The 25,623-nt window shown below is 48.1% G+C and overlaps 3 protein-coding genes across 8 annotated transcripts; 2 read left to right on the top strand and 1 right to left on the bottom strand.

The window, feature by feature from the left end:
• Positions 1-20: 20 nt before the first annotated feature.
• Positions 21-8,391, top strand: ache (acetylcholinesterase (Yt blood group)). The gene is made up of 9 exons (XM_061764551.1): positions 21-275; positions 2,978-3,463; positions 3,927-4,150; positions 4,221-4,481; positions 4,578-4,800; positions 4,882-5,082; positions 5,239-5,428; positions 5,530-5,708; positions 6,090-8,391. Exons 2-9 carry the CDS (start codon positions 3,034-3,036, stop codon positions 6,209-6,211), a joined length of 1,830 nt encoding a protein of 609 aa, XP_061620535.1. The 5' UTR covers positions 21-275; positions 2,978-3,033; the 3' UTR covers positions 6,212-8,391.
• Positions 8,392-8,956: 565 nt separating this feature from the next.
• Positions 8,957-21,256, bottom strand: phka1a (phosphorylase kinase, alpha 1a (muscle)). 6 transcript variants are annotated; one of them, XM_061764499.1, is made up of 34 exons: positions 21,016-21,256; positions 20,388-20,546; positions 20,117-20,164; positions 19,847-20,015; positions 19,689-19,771; positions 19,531-19,611; positions 18,073-18,171; positions 17,729-17,875; positions 17,573-17,626; positions 17,373-17,495; positions 17,172-17,267; positions 16,983-17,090; positions 16,803-16,881; positions 16,501-16,635; positions 16,319-16,428; positions 16,109-16,253; positions 15,951-16,029; positions 15,710-15,870; positions 14,529-14,690; positions 14,365-14,459; positions 14,102-14,247; positions 13,230-13,383; positions 12,867-13,025; positions 12,667-12,796; positions 12,431-12,532; positions 12,237-12,352; positions 11,782-11,817; positions 11,516-11,551; positions 11,257-11,286; positions 11,066-11,110; positions 10,814-10,975; positions 10,613-10,666; positions 9,955-10,155; positions 8,957-9,879 (listed from the first exon to the last, which is right to left on the bottom strand). In XM_061764499.1, exons 1-34 carry the CDS (start codon positions 21,091-21,093, stop codon positions 9,706-9,708), a joined length of 3,756 nt encoding a protein of 1,251 aa, XP_061620483.1. In that variant the 5' UTR covers positions 21,094-21,256; the 3' UTR covers positions 8,957-9,705. The 6 variants fall into 6 exon arrangements, with proteins under 6 accessions (XP_061620483.1, XP_061620486.1, XP_061620484.1 ...); XM_061764502.1 differs by having other exon boundaries at positions 15,803-15,870; XM_061764500.1 differs by lacking the exon at positions 11,782-11,817.
• Positions 21,257-21,859: 603 nt separating this feature from the next.
• On the top strand, positions 21,860-25,452 carry hdac8 (histone deacetylase 8). The gene is made up of 11 exons (XM_061764566.1): positions 21,860-22,109; positions 22,188-22,240; positions 22,311-22,441; positions 22,555-22,696; positions 22,775-22,887; positions 23,042-23,119; positions 23,377-23,485; positions 23,662-23,834; positions 23,980-24,074; positions 24,847-24,952; positions 25,082-25,452. The coding sequence occupies exons 1-11, from the start codon at positions 21,996-21,998 to the stop codon at positions 25,102-25,104; spliced, it is 1,137 nt and encodes a 378-aa protein (XP_061620550.1). The 5' UTR covers positions 21,860-21,995; the 3' UTR covers positions 25,105-25,452.
• Positions 25,453-25,623: the final 171 nt, after the last annotated feature.

Genomic DNA, 25,623 nt, shown 5'->3' with positions numbered 1-25,623 from the left:
ACATACTGCACTCGGGCGAGTTCTCGCGAGACTTGGTAAGACCTTCCTCTCCCGCCCTTCCTTTCTCCCGTCCCTCCACAGTCAAGAATCCCAGTGTTGTCGTGGCGCTGCTGCTGGATGTGAGCCCGACTCACCGCTGCTCGGAGAAGGCACCGAACCACATTGTGTCCATTTGTACGTCCGAGGAAGAAAAAGAAAGAGGAGAGTGAGGAGGAGGAGGAAGAGACCCCTGCTAGCAAGTGCTCACTTTCGGTTCGTCGTTCGAGGCACGCCAGGTAGGTCGGATGCAGACCAAAAAAAAAAAAAGATTCAAATGACATTTCTCGTCTGTATTTTGTTGCTTTGCGTGTCGTTCGACGACACCCGCGAGATGGAGAGAGAATTTGAGCCGAAAACTGCGCTGGCCTCGTCCGCCTCGTCCACTTTGCGTTAGCATACTCGCACCCGACGTAAACGACACACGGTGCGTCTTTAAGTTCATCTTTGCAACATCACCCGTCGCCATGGTGACCTGGAGAAATCCACAGCCCGGCTTCACTTTTCGGCACTCGAATTTACTGTACATTTAAGGCCTTTTTAAATACAAGCACAAATCCCCATTTGAACAGATTTTCGTCCTACTCAGATATTAAAATACAAGTTTTCGCTTCGCCCCCCCCCCCCGCCCCTCCCCCCCTGATGCCATTCAAGCTTTGAAACTAAAAAAAAAAAAGTCTCCGGCATTAACTTTGGTTCAATTTTGGTGAGTCCGACATCACTCCCTCTCGTGTGATAGTGCCTTTTAAAATTTTGTTTCATCATGAAACAATACGAAACAGAACAACAGTAATCGGTTAATAGAGAGCAATAGTCGATTCTGCAAATATTTGGTAGTGACGGCCCTGACTTAAATCAACTTCCACAGAAATAATAGGAATAATTGATTCAGGGCAGCATGTTGGAGTGAGTGGTTGGCGCCTCTGCCTCGCAATGATGAGGGTGTGTGGGTTCGAATCCGGGCGTTTGCATGGAACAATGTTATAAAAATGATTCTGCTCATGTTTTTCAGATGCTCTCCATGTTTTCTATTCCCTTTATGCATCCTTGGTGGCGGTGTTAATGTTTACGCGCCGGCGCTGTTGCCAGATGGAAAATTGCCCCGCTGCCAGTCAAGCCGCCGCTCGAATAAATCAGAGCGGCTTATTGGCTCGTTGACGCTTTTTGGCATCCGCCAAAAGGCGCATCCTGATCGAAATGGTTCGGTCGTGTGCGTACAAGAGGGGTAAAAAAAAAAAAAATCAGAAGAAGACGACCTTGGCGTCATTATAAAGGCAATTTGTTAATCCTGATTTGCACCGCATCCCGTTCCATACTGTGGGGGTACCGAATGAAATGTCCGTCGACGTGTTGCACTCCGCTCATTCAAAGAGTGTTTTCCGTGAGGGGATTTGGACTTGGAAACATATGACATGCCCTCAACCTCCTCACCCCCCTTCCCCCTCCCTCTTGCCACCGTCTCTGCCTGTAAATTCAATCCTCCTGTGAACTTCATACACAAATTCCTCGGTCTAATTTGAGAAGTGACACACTTTCTTTCCACTCGGTGTCCCCCTATTTTTCCCACCAGCTTGCACCATCCTTTCTTTTTTTTGGGGGGGGGGGGGGGCTCAGTCCTGCCTCCTCCTCGTTCTTCCCGTCATAAATATGAGGGGCAGTCAAACAGTAATGAGCCCTCCTACAAACTGTAAACATATCAATAATTAGTAGGTTAAATGAAATTGAACTCATTACTTTTTGACCTCCCCTGGTAATTAGAGTGGGGTGGGACACTTAAAGCAGATGTCGATCCTTGAACTGTATGCTTAAGGTTATTTCGAGGATGTTCCGAGTACATGGGACAAATATGACTTGAGCCGCTCAATTTTGGGCTCCACATAGTCATTCTATAGAGCCTTCATTCATTTTCCCGTCGTTCTGCTTCCGTACTGTACTGTGCGTCTATAAAAAGATGATCCAGCTGCTGCCCGTGTCCTCGCTTGGGCTGCCAAGAGCGGATCCCTCCGCTGTGCCGCAAACAATCTCGCTCCGTCGCACGAAAGCTTCGGCGCAAGCCGCAGTGTCGACGACATCCGGGCGGGGGGAGGAAACCACTTTTGCCCTTCTTGCAAAAAAAATAAATAAACTGACTGGAAGACAATACTGCCTTTAGTTGCAGCCTAAATGTGCGACAATACACAGTTGTCTGCCGCCTGTCTGCTTCGAGACGGCTATTTATGTTTGGCAATGTATGGTTGTCATGGTGACAACTACAATACACAGTTGTCTGCCGCCTGTCTGCTTCGAGACGGCTATTTATGTTTCGCAATGTATGGTTGTCATGGTGACAAAATTAGCATTATGGCCAACTGTGTGTGCGTGCGCAGGGGTCTGTTGTATAGAGGATCTATTTTGGCCATGTCACCAGCTCACACAGTCACCCAAACTGCGAAATATTATTATTATTATATATTTTTTTTTAAGAACAATAACTGTACATGAAGGGACACAACGAAACTCAGCGGTGTTTCATGGTATTTGTTGGTATACAGTCCGGTCAAATCTAAGCTCAATTCATCGCGAGACGCAAAATAAATAGTAGACTAAAAATAAAGAGTTGAAATCAATGGAGCCTTTCTCGCCTCTTTATATTTGTTCTGAAATCTCGTCCGTAAACCGATTTGTTCGTGCACGTCGTCGTTCACGAACCGAGGTTTGCAAGACAGTAGAATTTGACCTCCTTTATCCCTGTTTTTTCATAGTTTCATATCTTACCGAAACCTCGTCCTCCCTGACGCCATTTGATGTGTTAGAGTGCACGTTGTGTCACCTTGAAGATGCTTCCAGATGTCCTTTGGTTTGATGTCCTCATCTGATTTATTCTTCCACTTTGGATCTGTTCTTCATTGCTCTCGTTGGCTCGTAATCCAATTGCCGCGTCTCCTCCTCTGTCCGTCTGCAGGTCCGAGGGGAAACGACCATCGCCGCCCTCCGTGTTTGGCGTCTTTTGTCGCCGTCATGCAGACCGCCGTCCTTCTCCTCTCCCCGCTCGTCCTCTTCACCCTCCTCGTTCCCGGCGTATCCTCTCAAAGCGAGGCGGACCTCACCGTCGCCATCCGCGCCGGCAAAGTCCGGGGCGTCCACATGCCCGTGCTGGAGCGGGGCCACGTGACGGCCTTCCTGGGCGTCCCCTTCGCCGAGCCGCCCACGGGGAAGCGGCGATTCCGCCCGGCCGAGCCCAAACGTCCGTGGTCGGACGTGTACGATGCTCATCATTACCCCAACGCCTGCTTCCAGTTTGTGGACACCACGTTCCCCGGCTTCACGGGCAGCGAGATGTGGAACCCCAACAGGGAGATGAGTGAGGACTGCCTCTACCTCAATGTGTGGGTGCCGCCGTCGCCCCGACCTCACAATCTCACCGTCATGGTGTGGATCTACGGCGGAGGTACGGTTCCCGCATCACAGGTGCTCCTGCCTCCGCCTGACACGGACAACACCACACTTTTCAAGCGGGACCGGTTAAAATTACTTCAATAATAACTGTTGTTATAGTTGCGGTTTGTTTACAGCATTGTTACAGCTGCGATTGTTGTGCTCTAGAAATTGAGTTGCACTAGTGTGCGCACACTCTGAGAACTTGGGAGGGTGTGCACACTTGTGCAACCAAATTGTCACTGTTATTTTTATTTGCCCTCTTGAAAAGATATATATATATATTTTTTAAATTGAGTTGTCACATGGAAAAAGTTTAGAAATATTTCAAATTGGTGTCTTTTTTGTTTTTTTTAACATCACAAAAACCTAGCATTTGAACAGGGGTGTGTAGACTTTTTATATCCACTCTACAGAGACTTGATTTTCTACATTTTCCGTCAGTATAGTCGGCAAATGGTTTCCTATTTTTGCAGGATTTTACAGCGGTTCTTCATCCCTGGACGTGTACGACGGCCGTTACCTAGCTTACACGGAGACGGTCATCGTGGTCTCCATGAACTACCGCATCGGCGCCTTCGGTTTCCTGGCTCTGGACGGCTCGTCCGAGGCTCCTGGCAACGTGGGCCTGCTGGACCAGAGGATGGCGTTGCAGTGGGTCCAAGACAACATCCACTTCTTTGGCGGAAACCCCAAACAGGTTGTTCAATTCTCCAGTCAACGTCGGCTCACAGCGAGTCGCCCGGACTTATTTGTCTCCCCCCAAAAAGGTGACCATATTCGGGGAGAGTGCCGGCGGCGCCTCTGTGGGATTCCACCTCTTGTCTCCGGGCAGCCGGTCCGTCTTTACCAGGGCCATCCTCCAGAGCGGGGTCCCCAACACCCCCTGGGCCACCGTCAGCCCGGCCGAGGCCCGCAGACGGGCCACGCAGCTGGGCAAACTGCTGGGCTGCAACGGGGGGAATGACACCGAGCTGGTCGACTGTCTACGTGATAAAACGCCGCAGGAGCTTATTGACCAGGAGTTCCAGGTAATGACCTCGGTGTGCCACTGTTATTTAAGTTGAGAGCGGGTTAGCGTGCGTGACGTCACCCGCAAAAGCGCTTTTCTGCCGTTTTCCGAGCAGGTCCTCCCGTGGATGTCCATCTTTCGCTTTTCATTCGTCCCCGTTGTGGGTGGCGACTTTGTGCCCGACACGCCGGAGGCCATGCTCAACTCGGGCAACTTTAAGGACACTCAGGTCCTACTCGGGGTCAACCAGGACGAGGGCACCTACTTCCTGCTCTACGGCGCTCCCGGCTTCAGCAAGGACAACGACAGCCTCATCTCCAGGGGGGACTTCCTGGAAGGTGAAGCTCTCCCGGCGTTTTCCCGTCGGCTGTCTGTATCGAAATGCGGTTGCCTATTAAACGGTCGCCTCTCTTTGCAAGGCGCCAAGCTTAGTGTGCCCCACGCCAACGACATCGGCCTGGAGGCGGTGGTGCTGCAGTACACCGACTGGATGGACGAGAACAACGGAGCCAAGAACCGCGACGCCTTGGATGACATCGTGGGCGACCACAACGTCATCTGCCCTTTGGCTTTCTTTGCCCGCACCTTCGCTCAGCACAATGCTCTCAAGTCCAATGCAGGTAAATGTTTTTGTTTTTTTTTAACCTATTTTCACTGAAAAACTCAACTTAGGTCCAACCCATGTCTAGTATAAGACCCCAAGCCCTATTTAGCCTTACTTAGCCTTACATTCCCCCCCAAAACAAGCGTTTCCTCTGTGTACGCTCTCCAATCAGGGGTCTTTCTCTACCTGTTTGACCACCGAGCGTCCAACCTGCCCTGGCCCGAGTGGATGGGCGTGATCCACGGCTACGAGATCGAGTTTGTCTTCGGCCTTCCCCTAGAGAAGAGATTCAACTACACCCAGGAGGAGGAGAAGCTGAGTCGACGCACCATGAGATACTGGGCCAACTTTGCGCGATCCGGGTGAGACGGCCCGCTCGATTTAGTCGTCGATCACGTCGGGTAAAGCCGACGCTCCAGTCGATTAGACCCGCCGGTCACCGTCCCTCTTCTTCCGCGCTCAGCAATCCCAACGTGAACGTGGACGGCACGGTGGAGAACAGGAAGCGCTGGCCTCAGTTCACCGTCGCCGAGCAGAAATATGTGGCGCTCAACACGGAGCCAGTGAAGGTCCACAGGGGATTGAGGAACCAGATGTGCGCTTTCTGGAACCACTTCCTGCCACGTCTCCTCAACATCACCGGTAAGACATGGGTAATAATAATAGCAATCGTTGGAGAGGGATCTGAATTGGGCTTAAATACAGTGGCAGACTTTATCCACATTCTTAAATCACGTCGCAATCATACGAACCATCAGTAATATATAAAATATTAAAATATTCTGCCTTGAAGTGGAACAGAATTTCATTGTTCCGCTTGTCACGATACGTCGCTGACATCGATAGATGAACAAAGATGTGTTATTTTGTCGTCAATGAATAATTTTGGTGGAACTGGATCACCCCCCCCGGCAAACCTGATGATCTCCCACGGCACACTGGTTGGGAATCATCGCCATTGATGGTGTTTGGGGCCTTGCATCCTGTGTCACACACCTGTGGCCTTTGCCTTTCCTCCCCCAGACAACATAGATGAGGCCGAGCGCCAGTGGAAAGTGGAGTTCCACCGCTGGTCCTCCTACATGATGCACTGGAAGAGCCAGTTTGACCATTACAGCAAGCAGGAGCGCTGCACCGACCTCTGAGGGCCCCGAAGGGGGCGTGGGGGCTGGTGGGGGAGGATGGGGGCCGGCGGGTTAGAGCCAAAACGGAGCGTGCAAGCTTATTTCCTCCATAGCCGCTATCAACTTTATCGAAAACAGTACAAAAAAATGTTGAAACACTGTACATCCCTATTTATTATTTTTTGAATGATTCAAATTATTTATTGACTATTTTTAAATATATATGTATATATATATATGTATGTATGTTTGTTTTGCATCTCTGAGGGAAGTGAATGACTCTGGAGGGAACTTGTGTGTGTCCTGACTTGCTTGTCTTTGCCATCATCTCACACTGTGTTTTTGTTTTTTGTTTTGTTTTTTCAACACATCAGGGTTTGATTATTTTGGTGTTGATTGCTGCAACTGTGGCTGTAAAACAAAGCGAACAATTCCGGCCATCGTTTGTCTGCATAAGCCATCTCGGTCGTTCTTGGCTGTGTTGCGAATCGCTCCCAAGCCACTATATAGTGGCCTCTATAGTGAGTTCACTTTAGTTGCATTTTGGGTTGAGGGTTCCACAAATGTTATTCCCGTTGATTTTGTTTGTCGTCCCTCGCTTCTCCGCGTGCGACCTTCCGTCCTCACCCCCGCCCCCCACGCATCCCCCTCTTTCCGCCATCTCGCTGGCTCTCTTTTCTCGTTAGCCTAATGGAGGCTGAGTAATTCACTCGGCGGCGGGGTAATGCGACAGAGCGTTGGCTCAGCCCGCTGGCCTGCCAGCCAGTGGAGCACGATGAATGGATGGAAAAAGGGAGGGAGAAAGGACGGGAGGGGGATGTGACGGAAGGATGAAAAGACAGAATAGCATCCTTGCGTAACACGCCGGAGAGAATGTAAAGAATTAACCAGTTTGCGCGTCATGATTTAATTTGTGGCGCTCCTTCTGTTATGTCCTTCTGTTATGTGCGCCACCGGGGGGCGCAGTATAATACTTATGTAGTCATGCAGACACCAACGAAGAAGAATGGTATTACTTCTACGACTGTTAAGTGAAACATTAAGATGCTGTAATGTTAGTCTTTTTTTTCATAAAGGATCAATAATATATGCCTGTGAGTATTCTTATATAATCTGTCTGTCGTCCACCATTTGTGCACACAATATAGCCATTGCTTCAAAAGCCCCGACTATAGACGCTATCTGTTAGCATGTCAACGGCATTTCGTTTTGTTTGCTAGCATTAAGCTAAGCAGACTTTTTTGTTTTTGTTTCCCCCCCCCCCACCCCCTCCTTAAGGCAAAGCTGAGTTGTTTTAAATACAAAACGTGTAATTGTTTTATGTAGTCTTTTTAGGTGGATAGTTTTGACTAGTTGCCAAAACCAATGGTCGAATGATGGCTCGTATCTGGAAAAAACTTAATCGGGTGACTCTCATCTAAAGGCACCACTATTATAATGTTAACATCAAATTGGTCCCCATGAAAACAACTTTTTAAAAATTCCTTATTTACAGGATTGAATTGGGTGTCATAATCGACTCAATATTTTTTTTGTGAGGCTTTTTACCAGATTACATCAGTTATCAGTCCAACAGCAAAACAAAAATTCAATAATTTTTATTTTTAAACTTGCATACCGTTAACATGAATCTGTGTCGGCATGTTAAAACCCGCGTACGTCTTGTCCGGCTTTCAGGTGAACTCAATAAGGATGGAAGCTGCTGTCCGAATGCATGCGTGACGTGATGATCATCTGACCTTTCCCCTTTTGGCCCTCCGATCCCATCCTAGTGCATGTCCTCGAGTAGACCCGAAAATTACTCCAGACTGTTATTTTCTGTAAAAAAAAAAATTAAAAAAAAAAAAAAAAAAAAGGTGACTTTTCAAGAATACGATAGTACTATATCTCTGTTTGCCAGGGTTTGATGTTAGCAATAACAAATACGTGATATATTTGATATTGAAAAAGGCAGTGTAGGCCAGGAAGTGACCAGACGACGACGAGGCTGTTTCCAAAGCAATAGAATCGGAGCGTTCACAACCAAAAAAAACAAAACAAAAAAAAAAAAGTGTTCCCTCGACCTCATGGTTCTGATCGTTAGACTTATACGCCGTAAATGTCGAAGGCTTCTGTCGCTTCCCGATATGTCTCTGTGTATCTTGAATGCTGACTTGTAGCAACAGAAAAATAAATAAAAGATATGCTTCTGTCCTCCTTGACCTCCTGTGACCTCTTCTTATCACATCCGCTTTCATGTAAGATAAAAAGGGATCGAGTCACAATTCCATTACGTCTATAGATTAATTAACATCCAGTATGTTTAGTATTTTTGGAAAGCCAATGTGACATTATGCACAGTTTGAACATTAACACTGCACTTAAATATAGGAAAATAAAAAAAACTGTATTGAACTAACTCACGTTTTTCAATTGCAATAGAACTTCAAAAAAAAAAATAATAATTGTTTTCCCAGATATTCCAATTGATTCAGATGCTTCTTTATAATATAGGATTTGTCTGTCACAAGCTCTACGTCATTTGAACAATCCAATTATGCGCTTTTTAACTTTGGCGAGGTTTCACACCTTTTTTTAAACGTCTGACGCAATAATGACGGACGTCGCGCTCAGATGAACCCGGAAGATGCGCGAGGATGCCAAACATCCCGGAAGTGGAACCCCTTGGATTGACATTTTACAGCAAAGGTATGCTTTATTATTATTATTATTATTATTATTACGTGACAAGTGGAACTGGGCTTGGTGTGAATGAATTAAAAAGGCAATTTTTAAAATATTGATTTATTAGGTACACAGCACACACCTGCGTAAACAAATGATTAGAAACATCACGATCATCCTTAATTAGGACTTCAAATACATTATGACTTTATATTTCAATATGCGTTCATATGTACAGGATGAAGTACTGCATATTTCTTTATGATGTGCTCTTTGCAGGAAGCAGAGTCGAACCGCCCCCGCCGACGTCGTCACTGAGCAATCGGGTAAGTGCCGCGTTTCGGAAGCTCGCGCAACTGATTCTCTCAAGCCGTTTTCATAAATCATCAGCATGTGAATACATGTAGTTAAGGGGAGAAACTCAAATTGTCACAAGGTTCATTCTATTGCCTCACAACAAGATTTACTCAAACTATACGAAATGAATCAGTTGAAATAAAGTCTGGAGTCTGGCAGCAGCAACAATTATTCATGAATACTATGACTCGAAAACTATTTGATGGAACCGCACTTTTATCAGTCATGCATAATAAAAGAATGCAGCCATAGCTTCACATACGTCTAGAAAAACAACAACTTTTGAAGCATCGTTAAAGGAGAGATCTTATGCAAAATTGACTTTTCTAATGTGTTTTGTGCTTTTAATTTTTTACCAAGACATTACTGCTTTCAATATTTTTGGGGGGGATAAAAGTTGAATATATCGCCGATATTTAAGGCACGCGTTTGTTGCGCTTCGTTGAAGAAGTCTGAATGAGATAAAAGTTGAAATGCGCCGGCGTCGCGTCCTGTCACTGGACAGCGCACGCGCCGCCGGGCAGGAAGTCCTGCACGTAGACCGCCACCGCCTTGGTCAGATAGGTCATGCTCCCAAAGCGCCCGCTGGGGGCGCTGTCGTACAGCAGCCTGCACACTCCGGTGGACGGGTCGCGCTCCAGCATGTGCTCGTCTGCGCCCAGGTCGCTCTGGAGGGAAGAGAGCGAAAGCTGAGCGAGGAGGGTGAGGGTTAGGGGTGTCGCCATCGGATTCCGCCTCCCCACCTGATCTTTGCAGAACATGTCGTTGGCGATCTGTACGATCTTCTCGGCGTGGACGATGGAGCCGATACTGGGGATGTCCACGTCGGACAGCATGGTGAGCACCAAGATGGCCTCCACCAGCAGCTGGCGGTACTCGGGCTGCGGCACGCGGTTCAGCACCGTCTCCACGTGGAGCGAGAACTTGATCTCACCGGGTGTCATCTGGGGATCGTCCACATCGCATAGAAAATTTCGTCCTGGGGCACTGAAACCTCTGACATCATCGTCATTATTATCATTTGACTGGTTGGTGTCATTTTGAACTGAAATTGGAGTGTTGCGAGCCAAACAAAACCATTTTGTGGATTTTCAAACTCTTGTTTCTTTCGGGACCAAGCATGTCTGAAATGTGGAAGAGAAACCACCGCAACTTATGATTGTCACTTTTTCTCAGATTTTCCCCGAAACACAGCCAGTGGTTTTGATCTGCGTATTTCCGTCTAATAAAAGAACAATCAAATGCAAGTAAATGCAAGCGTTTGTTTGAGCCAGTGGGGGGGGGGAGGGCACAGCATACGCAAAGGATCCGAACGGTACCGCCGCTCAGCCTCGATTTGTGCAAGGGGAAAAACCCTGAACATGAACCGATCATCTGACGCTTCCGGCTGGACCGACTCACCTCTCTGGTGGTGGAAGACGGGAGGACGTAGCCCTCGATGGACAGGCCGTGACACTGGAAGACAACGTAGGGCACGTGAGCCCCTTTCAAGTCTCAAGTCTTAACCGTAAAGTTTTCACAGAGTCCCGAGTCACGGCGGCGGCAAAAATCCAGCAAGACATAAGTGAAGTCTTACAATTTTGGCTCATGCTGGTCACTCACTTTCTGCAGAATCTTCCAGACTTTCTGGTAGAAGCCGACGGGGACGCGGTTGAGCGAGCCGTCCAGGCGCCTCCTGCGCAGCCACTGCCCGTGTCTCGTGTCCTTGGCGGCCGAGCTGCTCTCCGGAATGTCCAGCGACTCGATGGAGGGAAGTCTGTACCTCTGAGGCGAGGAAAAGCAAGAAAGGAAGCAGCTGCCCCGTAAGCCTCGACGCAACGTGCAGCTAACGACGCGCAAGACAAACATCTTTACCCCTGACTCGATGTTGCCGATGTCCAGCGAGTGAGATCGGAGGCTCTGATGGGGGGGAATGCAGGAAGCAGAGTTAAAACTAAGTGCCAGGCAGATGGCGAGGAGAGCAAAAGAGAGGTGGAAGCGAGCAAAAGAAACGACGGAGACAGTGGCGGCGGCGGCGGCTGCTTCTGCTGCTGAGGGTTTATCACCTTGCGGGCAGGCGTCGCGCTCTGGTCCGGCTGGGAGGGAGGAAAAACATTTTAGGGACTCAAACTCAATGCGGACACCACATGGACTAAAGTCTTAGGACAATTCATGAACGGATCGATCGGGGGTCTCTTAATTCTATTCAGGGTGGGCGAATCGACAAGAACATGTTCAGCCTTTTCACTTCTCGTCAGTGGAATGTGTCCCAATACTTTTTGCCCATGAAGCGTATCGGTTTGCGCTCCTCGCACGACGGGTCACCTTGACTGCGTCTGTCAAAGACACTCTGCGATCCGCCTGCAACAAAAACAACAAATGACATGCTTCTTCCCTCCCACGGTCGTCGGAAGGAAGCTGCAGAGGCGCGGCAACATCAAGTAATCGCGCTAATTAAACACTTGAATCGGGAACTTGTTCGGAGCAAGCGCAATCGTTTTTCGTGATCGGAATTATTTCACGCAGCCCGTTCACCGATGCCTCTCCCAAGCGAAAGACGGTGAATTAGCACCCGAGTGTGATATCATCACCTGACTGGGCCCACTCAGAGACAACCTCTGCTCCAGCTGCAAAGAAAGAACAAGTGGGAATGCTGAAAAGCTGCGGAATTAATTGAATTCTTGACATGGACAACGGGAGACAGGGAATGGTTTGAATCGGTCAAGAAATGTGGAAGGATGAAGTGAATCTAATGCGAGCAGTTGCCAAGATGTCCCGAATCGGTGGACTAGTTTGAAGTTGCCATGGTTTGAATCGGTCAGGAATTACAGAAGGAGGATGTAAATATGTTAAATATCTCTTCAATTTGGGAATGTTAGGATGGAAAGTGTGGCATTTTTGAAACGTGGAAAGTAATTCCTGACATCAGCGTTGCCAAAGCAACGACTCCGAACCCTGAGGTTATTTTAGCCTTACTCCTGAAAGTCACACTTGATCATCATCGCCAAAATGCTCATTTCCCGCGCCGCCAAGTTTTGCTTCCTACCATCTTCATGTCGCTCTTGAGCTTGCTGATTCCCGCCCTCTCGCTCTTGGTGGCGCCCACGTTCCCGAGGTGATGGATGGAGATGGCCGGACTGACACCGCCGTCGGCGTCTCGCACTGCGTGGAAGGGGATGGAGCGAGAGATCACACGAACCGAACGCGCTGAGCCGTAGGCGAGGTGACGGGCGCGCTCACCGCTCCGCTCCACGCCGAACTCCTTCCCGCTCAGGATGTGGTGGAGGAGATTCTTCAGCTCCGAGGGGCTCAGACTCATCAGACTTTCAGTGGCCTCCTCCCCTAAACGGACACATTTCATCCATAGAGTCACATTTTCTCAATTTTGAGACAATACTGCTTTGGCGCCATCCTGTGGAACTACTTTGAAGAAAGGGGAGGCGCTTTATTTAAATGTTGGTCCTGTTGGGTGCTACCGGAGCAGTTGAGCGACTGGGCCAGCTCCGTGGCCATGACCTGGATGATGAGCCCGATGCGGAGGCGGAACATCTCGCTGAACAGGTTGGGCTGCGTCCTGATGCTCATGGCCAGGTACACCATGATCTCCTGAGGCGGAAGAGGCCGAGGGTGAATGTGGTTTAAAAGGGGGGTGCAGAGGGAGTCCGCCGGACTTCACCTGGGTGAGAATGGCCACGCTGATGTTGTTGTCGCTGGCCTCTTCGATGATGGCCGCCAGCTGGTCCAGGGGGATGGGAGCCGTGATGGTTTTCTCTCTGGGCTCCGGGGGCAGACCCACCGTCAGGTGCTTCTGGTGGGCCAGCAAATCGGAGCAGGCCTGAGGGACCACAAGGAGAGTTCCCGTGATGACTGCATGCAGTGGTGCCTTGAGATTACGGATTCAATCCGTTCCACGACCATGCTCACCAAAAAAAGCCGCAAAAAAAATGGACTGCAATTGCCCATAAATGCCAAAAGATGGCAGAAAAGCACAGCTTGCATTGAAATGAAATTCTAGAATGATTTGCAAAACACTGCATACCGAGTCCAGCTCCTCCACCTTCTTCCTCAACATGCCAGAGATCATCCTGATGAGCCCCCAGTTCTTCAGCTCGCCGGCCTTCTCGTACAGGTCGGTGAGCAGCGAACGCACCGTGATGCCTTTGCTGTGCAGACCAGTGTCCCAGTCCATGCCCCTGCATAAGGTTCAAGGAGCTGATCAGCAGACGCACAGCAAAACGACAGCGCGGAGCCCCTTTGACTTTACGACTCATTCGTTCCGTTACCATGCTGGTCACTAAAATCCCTCGTTTTTCCATATCAACTTCCCCCAATGAATGGCAATGCCATTCAATCACCGTTCTAGCCCCCCAAATATATGGAAGATGTTTTTTTGTTTTTGTTTTTTTAATTAGAAAAATAGCACTCCACAGGATTGTACTGAATAAAATCATCCAGTAATAACATCATTCAATGAACATTGTGCTGCTCCTCCTGGTGTGTGTGTGCTTTGGCCACTAGGGGACAATATAATGCATACATGCATACTCCACGGACAGCAAAAACAATATATGCCAGTAATTATTGTAATATTCTCTGTATGTGCTAAGCACGGTTTGTGTTCAAATATCAGTGGTCTAAAAGGTTACTTTTAAACTACAACAAAATGGATGCTAATTTTGTTAGCCTGTCTATGGCGTTTCGCATTATGTGTTAGCATTAAGCTAACAGACCTTTGTAAGACCAACTTGTGGTTTAGTTAAAGACACTATGTAATTATCTCTTTTTTGTTTTTTTTTTTGTTTTTTTTTTTTCATTTTCAAGTAAACCTCAACTGGGAGCAGCAATAAATCGGCGGCTCGTAACTCGGGAGCACTTGTAAGTCAAGGTAGCGCCGTACAAGGAAAAACTCACTTGTCCTTGAAGAGGATGTAGAGGATGTCGGCTTGGTCGTGCAGATTTTGCGTGTCTTTCAGCAGGCGCGCCAGAGCGTGGTAATCCACGGCTCCGCCGGCGTCCCGCGGCACGCCGCTCTCGGGCGTCACCGTCACTTCCGGGACCTGAAACGTCAAAAGCTCTGAAGGCAGTGTTTCCCATCATTGAAACCAAGGCATCCGTCACGACTCGAAGCAGAAATGTTTTTCTTCATTTTTTTTAATTTGTATTTTTTTTTCCACCTGACTGTCTGGCAGTGCGGAAGAATCCGGAAGGTTCAGGTTGAGGGACGGTTGATGAGAGCGAAACAGCTTATTGGGCAGGTACATGTTGACTTCTAGAAAGGGGGAGAAAAAGTCGAAATGATGGTCCTCTCAAGATAACAGCTTGTACAGCTGTTGCCCACCTTGCACGTTGAGACCCTGGGCCTTGTTCCTCAGGGTCACCATCTCTTTTGTTTTGGTGGCGGCCTCCTTGAACTTCCCCAGCCCTCCCAACTTCGTTTTGAGCTCCTTGGGGGCCGCGTGGGCCAAGAGGTGGTCCAGGTACTGAGCGAGGTCATCGGCCTCTGTGCAAGGCAGGGGTGTTATTTACACGAGCCTTGTAGCTTGTTGTTGTTTTTTTTTCGACAAACAAGCATTCACGCTCTCATTTACAGCTACGGACAATTTTCAATGAAGCTAACATGCATGTTTTTTTTAAATGCGGGTGGAAGAAACCCGCACGCAAGCATGAGGAGTACATGCGAACTCCAAACAGGAAGATTGCAGCCCGGATTCCAACCTGGAACCTCACATCTGAGGCATTTTTTCTTTCCAAGGAATCCCCCCCGCCCCCTCCACAATCTAAACACCGATTGAACATAACTTCCGGGTACCCCCTAAATGTTACATAATGTTAGGAAAAATACAACTTTAAATAAGACCGGAGACAAATTCCTTGTGTGTGTTTTTTTTGGACATACTTGGCAAATAAAGATGATTCTGATTCTGAAATAAAAATAAATAAATTCCGCATTTTATTCTGAAAAAGACACCTTTTTTTCTTTAAAAAAAATTAAGACTACTATTTATGCTCCAAAAAAAAAAAAGCTTTTTGTTCTTCCAGACAAAAATAGGATGTATTTCTGTAATAATATGCCTTTAGTTCTTAGCAAGCAACTTTATTAATTTGGGAATGTCAGATTTATGTGATACGATGATATCAGAGCTTTTTAAAGTCGGGAGAAGTAATTGTTTGTTTGATTGGTGCACCGGTTCACATATGTAGGTATGCCCATTTAAAATAAAATAAAAATAAATAAATAAATAAAAATACAAATTGAATACTGCATTTATCACAAATTATGTTGTATGCTGACCCTGAAGCTTACAGCAGGACCCCAGTTTGAGAACCTCTGCACAAGCCCACCATGAAAGCAAAGCAAAGCCCAGTTGTGTTTTCCTTCCATTAAGAGTTAAGTCCTCTTGAGGCTGAGAGAGGGGATGGGGTCAGGGTGGATTATATTTGGAATGGTGAAATCCGGTCAAAGGACACGGCGGCAACCCGTCACCCATCCGTCCTCTGCGTCCTCTGCGGTTTGCTTACCGTCGTCACAGCCCAACTCATGCACGTATCCCTCGCCGTCAGCATCGTCAAACGCGTCCTCGGCACGGCTGCCCGTGCTGCCTGAGGCCTTACCATCCAAGAAGCTGAGGTGAGCGAAACACGACGTGGTCAGGAATTCCGAAAGCTTTCCAGTCTGGATCCTGGAGAAGGCAGAGGAAGGAAGCGTTACAACTTTTAACATCCAGCGGGGGAGATGGACCCGGCCCCGCCACAGCTTCACCTTGCTCCTCCGTAGTAGCCGTCCTGTAGTTTCTTCAGGGTGCCCAGCACAGCGGGGTCCAGGTTAGCGTGGTCCTCAGCTGTAACGCGTTCAGGGACAAACCTCAGAACCGAGAATTCCGTGCATGAAAACGCGCGGCGGCCTCTCCGTGTACTCACTCAGCATCGTCTGCGAGATGGGGAACGTGACGGTGGGTCTTCCCGTCATCCTCCATCTGGACGACAAGTAGGAAATTTCCGTCCTTAGCATCTCCACGATCATTTTGTTGTCCAGGGCCAGGTAGAACTGCTGGTGGTCCAGAAACTGTGGGATGACAGGATGGCCCGTTAAAACCTTTCCAGGATTTCTTTCCTTCATTTCACACACACCTGAGGCGTGAATGAGAAAATGGTGTTCCTGATGATGTAGAACTTGGAGGTTCCCAGCACTCCGATCCTCCTGTAGGGCCGTCCCGTCAAACCCAGTCTGGGGTTCCGACCTGCGGCACAGCGGCGTTGAGACACCGACCGGTCGCGCGCCGTCTATACACGATTTTTTTTTGTGGGCGTACCGAGTCGGGCGTAGATGTGGCTGAGCACCCTGGAAGGCTGCACGTGGATGGGATGGATGTCGGCCACCGTCTCCACGTGGATGCCGTGTTTCAGCAGCAGCTCTTTAATCTCCTCCGTCTCAGCCAGCACGGACACTGCCGGCACAGAGCGGCCGCGCGGAATGTCACACGTTCGAACGCAGGCTGATCCGACCCACTGTGTCATTTCAGTAATTCTTTTGCGTACCACTAGAGGGAGTCCGTGCGCTACTAGTGGTACTATTTTGAGAATCACTGCTCTATACAGTATCTTCAGCGCTCACCTTGCACCACCACGTCGGGCTTGGGGATGGTGGAGAAGCGACGGTTCAGAGGGTCGATCTCTCCGGGAGCGAGAAAACCCTGGGGGCGAGGCAGGCAGGCGGGCGCTTTATCGTGATGACAACATTTGATTTGGAACACAAGTTTGGGGGGGGGGGGGGTAAATGAAAAGTGACAGTGACCTCAGATAAAAGCCTTCCCAGAATGTAAAGAGACTGTCCCCACTTTAGGGGACACTTCCCCATGGGAATCCGCTCTACAGTGTGAGGATTCACGTATTCCTCCTCCACCTGTTTGGAAACAAACATGAGACCGAAAAACCAAGCGGCAGAACTGCAGTTAACGCAGCGCATCAAACGGTCGACTTCGACCTTGTCCGGCGGGACGCTGTAAAGCTCGGGGAGCAGTCGTATTCCGTCCTTCCGCTTGATCAAGATGCCCTCCAGAGCGTCCTGGTACTCCTGCACCTGAGCCAAGCAAGTTTTCTCATTTAAAAAAAAAAAAACAAAAAAAAAAAAAACAGCGAACGGTGATATTTGTTCTTTAATTTGTAAACCGAGGTGCCGCGGTACCTGCTCGGGGCTGTTGATGAAAATTCCATCCAGGATGAGGTAGGTCCAGAACAGAGGCCACTCGCACTCGATGTTCTCAAACAACTTGAGCTCGGCGGACTCGTAATACAGACGGTTGGGGTCCTGGGAAAAAAAAAGACGGAAACAATCAGCCAAAGTCCGCTTCATCGGATTCCCGCTCTTGGCTTTCCGTCGTGGACCTCTTTTGGAGTTTTGTGCCCATCTCGGAGGAACCTGCAGCAGCCGTAACGACCCTGAACGCACACACAGAAAGGTCACTGAGGACATTTTACATTTTTTTTGGTCTGCTCCGCATCTCTTTGATTTAAACACGCAACAAATCCTGATGCGAGCACCTGCAGCTTGGAGATGATCTCCTCCTTGGTCATGTCGACTAAGTTCATGTCCTCCACGGCGAAGGCGGGGTAGGAGATGATGGCCAGGACGCCGGCATCCACCTCTTTGGAGATGGATGCTCTTGGGAGCATGGAGGTCAGGATGGACTAATGAGGCGGAGATAGAAGGATGAGCTCACACAGTGGTTCTCAAACTTTTCGCACCAAGTCCACGTGGCACCTCAAAAACTACAATCCAGTAATGTGGTAGGCCAAATTGTTTATCCAAAACGAACAATGACGATTCTGTGATTCTTTTGCGTACCGCGCTTTATGAGAAACGCTGATCTAACACAAAGCGCTACCTGGCAGTGCTGGATGTCGTCGGCCAGGGCGTGGACCACCGATCCAGGTCCACCTTTGGCGCCGAAGAGGTTGAGCTCGTCCAGAGCCTCCAGAGCTGCCTGGAACGGGATGGAATTGATGAAGCGCCGTGTTTAAGCTGCCTGACTTCAACAATATCAGACACGCCGACGTCCATTTACAACCGAAATTCGAATATTTGTTCAATGAAGTGGGATGAATTCAGTCCATCTCGGCTGCACTGCTTCAACAACATTCATTGTCCGGATTTGTTTGTCCAATCAGGTTTCAACCTCTCTGCGTTGCCATGTCGATCTGAAAAGTGCTGCCCCGTGGGACTTCAACAATGGGAATTTCGTTGACCAGTCACATTTCCAATTTGTCCTCACAAGCCCCTTGATAAAGTCGACAGTCTTCTGTCCTCTGATTGGTTGGTCAGAGCAAAACCTCTTACATCCAAATTCAATTAGCAAAACCCATCTTCACACATTTATTCATTTGATCATCGGCATTTCTGGTGAGTATGCCGTATTTTATGTAAAAACTCTAACCCACAGGTGTCAAACTCAAGTCCCGAGGGCCAGATGCGGCCCGCCACATCATTGTGTGTGGCCCGCGAAAGCAAATCATGCTCGTCAGCTTCCGTGATTTTTGCTAAAATCTGTATAAAAATAAACAATAATGTTGAGAGATTGCATTTTTCTGTTAGCAAACTGTTCTTCTCCAGTAACTTAAACAATACTTGAACAAACTATTATCCTTGTCTTCAGATTTCAAAACTAGTTAATGGTAATAATATGATTTGGTGTTCTAACGGCCCTCTGAGCGAAATCATAACTACAATGCGGCCCGAGACAAAAATGAGTTTGCCACCCCTGCCCTAACCCTTTTTAAATAAATGTGGATTCTAAATTGTTCCACGTGATACGCGGCACAGTTGCGTGCCGTTATATTACCTTCTCGTTTCGGATTGGTGCTTTCTATAATTGTGAGGCGAGAGTGGCGGTAACATAAGCGTGGATCAAGTCCTCACCGAAGGCCCAGGTAGCAAATGCACGGCCCCGCCGCTATGTTTTGGTGATAATTGCATTGCGCGGTGAAGCCTGATTCCTAGTGTCTTAATTTAGCCGTCATGCATTTGTGTGTGTGTGTGTGTTATTTCAGGGAAGCCATTCGTGGAAGACACGGGGAACCTGATCCCGCCTGATCGCCACATGGCAAAGGACCTAGCTCACAGTGCGCCCTCACATCATGTAAAATCTCGTAATGCCAGTGAAATCTTTTAAACCATTTCCACCTGGGTTTCTGATTGTGTTGACTAGGACAGCTACTTATTCCCCCCCCCCCCCCCACCCCAGGGAAAGGATAGTTCCGTTGCATGGAGGTCATTTAAAGAACGGCGGAAAGGTCACGGGAGCGACCCGACACCCTGTGTGGGCTCGCTCTCCTCGCCGACCTACCTTGGCCGTGCCGATGGAGCTGGCGTTGATCTCGGTGATGCCCTGGTTGGTTTTGTCCCCTCGTTCCCACATCCCATAATCCTGTGAGCAGCCATTGAGGGACTCGGTTGATGCAAACGAAGCAAAAAGAGGAGCGAGAGAGAAAATACGCCACTCACGGCCACTTTGTAAGCCGCCTCGATGTAGAACATGAGATTCTGCACTACGTCCACTTCATCCTGCGTGTAGACAATATGAAGACCTGGCACGCAAAGAAATGAAACTGGTCATTCCCAAAGCTCACACAAGCTAGCTAAATGAGCGAATGAGCACGCACCGGAGGCCGTCATCTGCGCCAGGAAGAGCAGGAAGAGCGAGGTGGCGTCCACCTGCAGGTGCCCCCACTGGCCGTCCCCGACCACGGGGGCGCAGGTCCTGGTGTTGTACTTGGCGTGGAGCGCGTCGGACGTGCTGCAGCTGTACTTGAACCTCTCCACTTTGTCCAGCTGCGGGCAAAAGGGAAGATTTTTTTTACGAGCCGAGAAACCGCGTTAAACGCGCGACAGGTGAGTCGTCGCGCTTGCTGCGCGCCTGTGTCGCGACATACCTGCCTCATAATGCACTGCAGGACTCCCCTCATTAGCTTCACCACACTCTAAAGAAAAGGACGGACATGGTGAGCGACGATAGAGAGATTACTACTAATATTAGTGCCGTACTGATGAGCTCAGAGACGTGGGGAATCCCAGGGCACGCCCCGCTGCAATATTGGTTTTTGATTGGCTGAACGGATGAATGGCATTTCCATTCATTAAATTGATTACATTCGGAACTCAAGGCACCACTTTACCTGAAAAATCTACAACAGACGCACACACCTGCTCCAGTTCGTAGGCCTTGGCCTTGTCTTCATCCCTGTCGGCGTTCTTCCTGTAGGCCAGGCTGAGCGCCCACACGGACACGATGCTGTAAACGTTGTCCCGGACCCAAGCGTCCGGCTGCTCGCTGCTTCCGGGCAGAAGGCCCGTGACGGGATCCTGCGGAACGCACGCGAGTGAGTTCGAGTGACATGTGTTCCCCCCCCCCCCCCCCCCCCCCTGCTGTGGCACAGATTTTTTTTAAAACCTTTGATTGTATGTGTCAGTTTTACAGTCAACGTCACCAGGGAGTTGCAAAAATCTTGAAGCAAGCACATTTTGCCTCTAATTTGGAGAACTGTGCGAGTGAGTCTTTTAGTCAGTTTCAATGTCTTGAAAGCGTGTGGGAGGGGCTTACATCGCTCCTTGGATACCTGCACGAATTTCCACATTCTTGGAATATAATACAGTCAACAAAAATCTGCTCTTTAATGCGCCTTGGTTTAGTCATTAAGGGCAATATTAACAACACGAAAAGCCTTGCGCAACATCACACTACTTCCCTTTTGTGTTGGCAGTGTAAGGAGAGAAGGGAAGTGGCTGTTAGTTAAGATTATTACGGCGATACGACACTGGTTGAAACACTCACTTGGTGCTGCAGGATAGTTTGCTGCACGATCCGGGCATAGTTGTCCAGTTTCACGCCCGAGTTGCTCCTACTCCTCATGGCGACCAGCTTTGTGGGCCTCGCGCTCGTAAACACTTGACAAATTTGCTAAGTGACCCGCACAAAAGTCATTTGTTCGCTCTCGGTGCTCAGAAAGACGAGCAACTTTGAACGCACTGCAACCCGCGGGGGAGCAAAGCAAAGCTAGCACTCGGAAGCCCGAGGAAAGCGGATATAAGTAGTTTGTACTTTCAAAGTAAAACGCCCGCCGAGTGAGCGCCTTACTGTCAAAGTAAAACCATTACGACTGCCTTCGTTTTGATGTTGACTGTCGTGCGTATTCGGTCTCTTAAATCCATATGAAATATAATGGGTGAAAACTGAATATTCATTCGCACTTGAATTTCATTTTTGACACGTTATTTGAACGTTGAGCTTTTGCGCCCTCTACCGCTACAAGAACGGAACTGACGGAAATGATCTTCCGAGCTATTTGTGGCAAGATACGTGAAATATAGGAAGCGCCGAAGACAAACTCAGAGTCAATGTGAAACTAAATTAAAAAAAATATATATACGTGGGAGGAAGAGTAAATGGGAAAAACTACAAAAAGTCCCAGAATGCCATTCGCCCAATCGAGTCCCTCTTTTTAAATCGTCCCCGGTGGACATACTATATCTTGTGCCCGCTGCCTTTCGATCGTTTGAAAATGAAAAGGTCCAGTTCACACATGCTGCTACTACTAATTAAAGACACTTGCCTTTATTTAGATGGTTTTGTTCACTAGAAAAACGTCAAACATAAAAAGTGGTCGACGTTTTTTTTTGGGGGGGGGGGGATGTTTATGGTGTAACACCAGAAGCGAGCCCGACTTCCGCTCTCCACTTGTGTTTTTTGTTTTGGAATATTTGACATATTTAACATTCCCCGCCGTCTTTTCTCCACGTTTCACCCACGCAAGCATGAGTTGTGAAGGAGACGGCGACGACGGTAGCTACGGTAAACGGAAGGTCGCGTATGTTTTTAGTCAGGAATACATTGAAACTTGTGACTCTTTATCCAAAGTGCCAAACCGGGTGAGTTGGATTCTTTTGACCTCCTTTTTGCTGTACAGTGTTTTGTTGAGGTTAAGATGAGTTTTGTCCGTTTTGTAGGCGAGTATGGTCCACTCACTGATCGAAGCCTATGGACTCCTCAAAGATATGAGGTTTGGAACATGACGAGAAGACAAGTGTCAGCATGCAACATTGACATTGTCCTCCTTGTTCTCCTTGCAGCACTGTGAAGCCACAGGTGGCCACCATAGAAGACATGGGTCAGTTCCACTCGGACTTCTACCTGGAGCATCTTCACAAGATCAGCCAGGACGGGGACAACGATGACCCCCATTCGGCCGACTACGGCCTTGGTGAGACGTCCATGTGCTTTTTTTTTTTCTTTACAGTTTAAGTATCTGTACTATTTTAAGTACAGAGTGTGAGTACCTCTCCTCACGATTGTAATGCACTTCACCTCCTCCAGGTTACGACTGTCCAGTGGTGGAGGGCATATTTGACTACGCAGCAGCAGTAGGGGGCGCTACGCTCACTGCCGCCCAGTGCCTGCTGGACCAAACGTGCCACGTGGCCATCAACTGGGCCGGGGGGTGGCACCATGCCAAGAAGTAAGGGGCGAGGCCGTTGCTTTTGTGAGGTCTGGCGCGATCGCTCGCCGCTCAGCAGTTTCTCTCCGCGACCTCCAGGGACCAGGCGTCGGGCTTCTGCTACGTCAACGATGCCGTGTTGGGAATTCTCAAGCTGCGGGAAAAATACGACAGAGTCCTTTACGTGGACGTGGACCTGCATCACGGAGACGGTACGCTAACAAACGAGAATCCTTTTCAGTGTTCACCGTTACGTTGTGAACTGTCGGCCAGCGACGGATGGAAGGGGGGGGGGGAAGCTTGGTTTGGGAATGCAATAGTTTTATCCATTTTCTAGCCTTCCTTGTACTCCTTTTCTCCCTGCAGGTGTGGAGGAAGCCTTCAACTTCACGTCCAAAGTCATGACGGTGTCCCTGCACAAGTTCTCCCCTGGCTTTTTCCCAGGTGACTTTCATCGCTGGCCTTTATATTGTATATGACAACGCAGATTTTAGGTGAAATTTCAGGATGAACAACATCAAACGTTCTTTTCCAGGTAAAACTATTCGACAAGAGCTCGCAAAGAGTACATTAGAGAAGATCAAATTAAGTTCATCTGTGATGGTTACAGTGCATTTTTGGTTCATCCTGAAATTTCACATGAAACACGATATTAGTGTCTATTTTAGGGATTATATACATACGTGTGTGTGTGTGTGTAGGTACGGGCGATGTCACTAATATCGGCTTGTGCAGAGGCCGCTGGTACACGGTCAACGTCCCGCTGGAGGACGGCATCCGAGACGACAGATATTACCAAGTCTTCACCAGGCAAGTGAGGGGAGGAGCTTCATTTAGTCGGGCTGTTAGCTTCGTCTAGGAGAGAAAAGTGCTTAAAACTCAATTCACTGCCAGCCTTGGCAGCTAACATGGATATTTGACTTCTAAAGCCGTCAATGGCAGTGAATGTGTTTAAGCGCTGAACTGACGTCGTCTCTTGGCTGCAGCGTCATGCCGGACGTGCGCGCTCACTACAACCCGGATGCCGTGGTGATGCAGCTGGGCGCCGACACCATGGCTGGAGACCCCATGTGCTCCTTTAACATGACGCCGCTGGGGGTGGCCAAGTGTCTGCAGTACGTGCTGCAGTGGCGCCTGCCTACGCTGCTGCTGGGAGGAGGTGCGCTTTTGTGTGTGCGTTTAATGTAGTTTCATAATATGATTTTTTTTTTATTTTTTATCCTCAATTTGAAGTGGGTGTTTCCTGCTACCTTCGTTAAAAAGTATACTGTACATATTATAATCAATCATAATGTTATTCTCAGGGGGTTACAACCTGGCCAACACGGCCCGCTGCTGGACCTACCTGACGGCCGTTATTTTGGGCAAGACCCTCGCCTCGGAAATACCGGACCACGAGGTAATACGTCGCCATTTTGACATTGTTGCATTGTGACTAAAAAAAAAAAAAACCCAAAACACTTAACTTGGGGTGCAACACAAAGTCACTTTCTCTGGAATCCCTCATCTGATTTTCAAAGTTCTTCAGGCGTTTAAGGGGCCATCCCAACCAGCTTGCGCATTTTAACATACGGTCATTTTTTGAGCAGTCTTGTCACGTTGCAATTTATAGCACTTTTGAAAATTTTAATTCACTGCCATTGACGGCTTTAGAAGTCAAATATCCATGTTAACTGGGAGGGCTGGCAGTGAATGAGCCAAGATTTAGTTTTTATTTTTAGCAAGCACATTGGTAGTGTTTATTGCTATTGTGACAAATAAGCAAACCCTGACGAAGGCAATTATTCTATGACACATAATGTCATTCTTAAACTAAAATACTATATGCCTAAGGAGGTCGAACTATGTGTTGAGTAAAGACAAAAAACATTTTTTGGTTTTTCTCTTATGATGCTGTTATTTGTTTATTAGCATGCCCAAAGCCAATGCCAGCCCTTTCTTTTTTGTTATCTTGTATATTGTTATTATCAATAAATAAAAATGTAACTTCAAGATAATGAATATGTCTGAATAAATAGAACCAGATGGAACAGCAATCATGAGTGCGATTAATCGTTTAGATTGTAATTTTTTTAAATGACGCTTTCAATCCACCACTTGATAAATTGTGATAATCTGTCCCTCCGCCTCCTGTCTATTCATGTCACAAATCAGCATTTATGGTCTTTTAGTTTTTTACGGAGTACGGCCCCGACTATTCGCTCGAGATCAGTCCGAGCTGTCGCCCCGACCGCAATGACGCCAAACACCTGGGGGAGGTCGTCGCCACCATCAAAAGTACGTAAGAGCAAAGCGACGTGATTGTGAGGAGGCCGCGGAGTATCCATGCGATGCGATATTTCATGTTTGATTTATAGTTTTGAGAATTGTAGCTTACTGCTAATTAGCCTTTTTTTTTTCCCCCAGGGAATCTGAAGAATGTGGTTTAGGAGCCATCCACACTCCCCAATGAAGACTATATGGATGGCAGGCCTTCAGCACTGCAGCCCTGCGGGATTCTGAAGCATTTTAGGGCACGTTGGCGGGCTGCTTCGGGGGTCTTGAAGAACTTAAAGAGGTTTTGTGCTTGTTGTACAATGTTCACATGTTCGGATGTTTTTGGGGATCTAAATTGGTGCAATTGAATGACAGTGTTCTGCTGTTCCCCTGGAAACAAACAAAAAAAAAGTTTAGAATTGTCTTTAGATCCCACAAGATGGAGGCAAAGCACTACGTTCGTAAAAATGAATTTTGCAACCCTACTTGTAAATAATCCAAATAAATGTCTTTGTTCGCCATTGGTTGTCTTTTGAACATTTTCAAACTCACTTTGAACGTGTTGTCAAAATGTGACATTGGGCCCTCTCAGTCTGTCAATATTGATTATTCATTCATACATCTCCAATAAACACATGGCAGCAGTGTTACACAAAACGGAACCAAACTACGGCCTGGGGGCCATATGTGGC

The sequence above is a fragment of the Phyllopteryx taeniolatus genome, chromosome 23, assembly GCF_024500385.1.
Source record: "Phyllopteryx taeniolatus isolate TA_2022b chromosome 23, UOR_Ptae_1.2, whole genome shotgun sequence".
NCBI lineage: Eukaryota > Metazoa > Chordata > Actinopteri > Syngnathiformes > Syngnathidae > Phyllopteryx > Phyllopteryx taeniolatus.
Note: the sequence above shows the minus strand (reverse complement) of the source record. Positions and strands in the feature narration are given on the sequence as shown.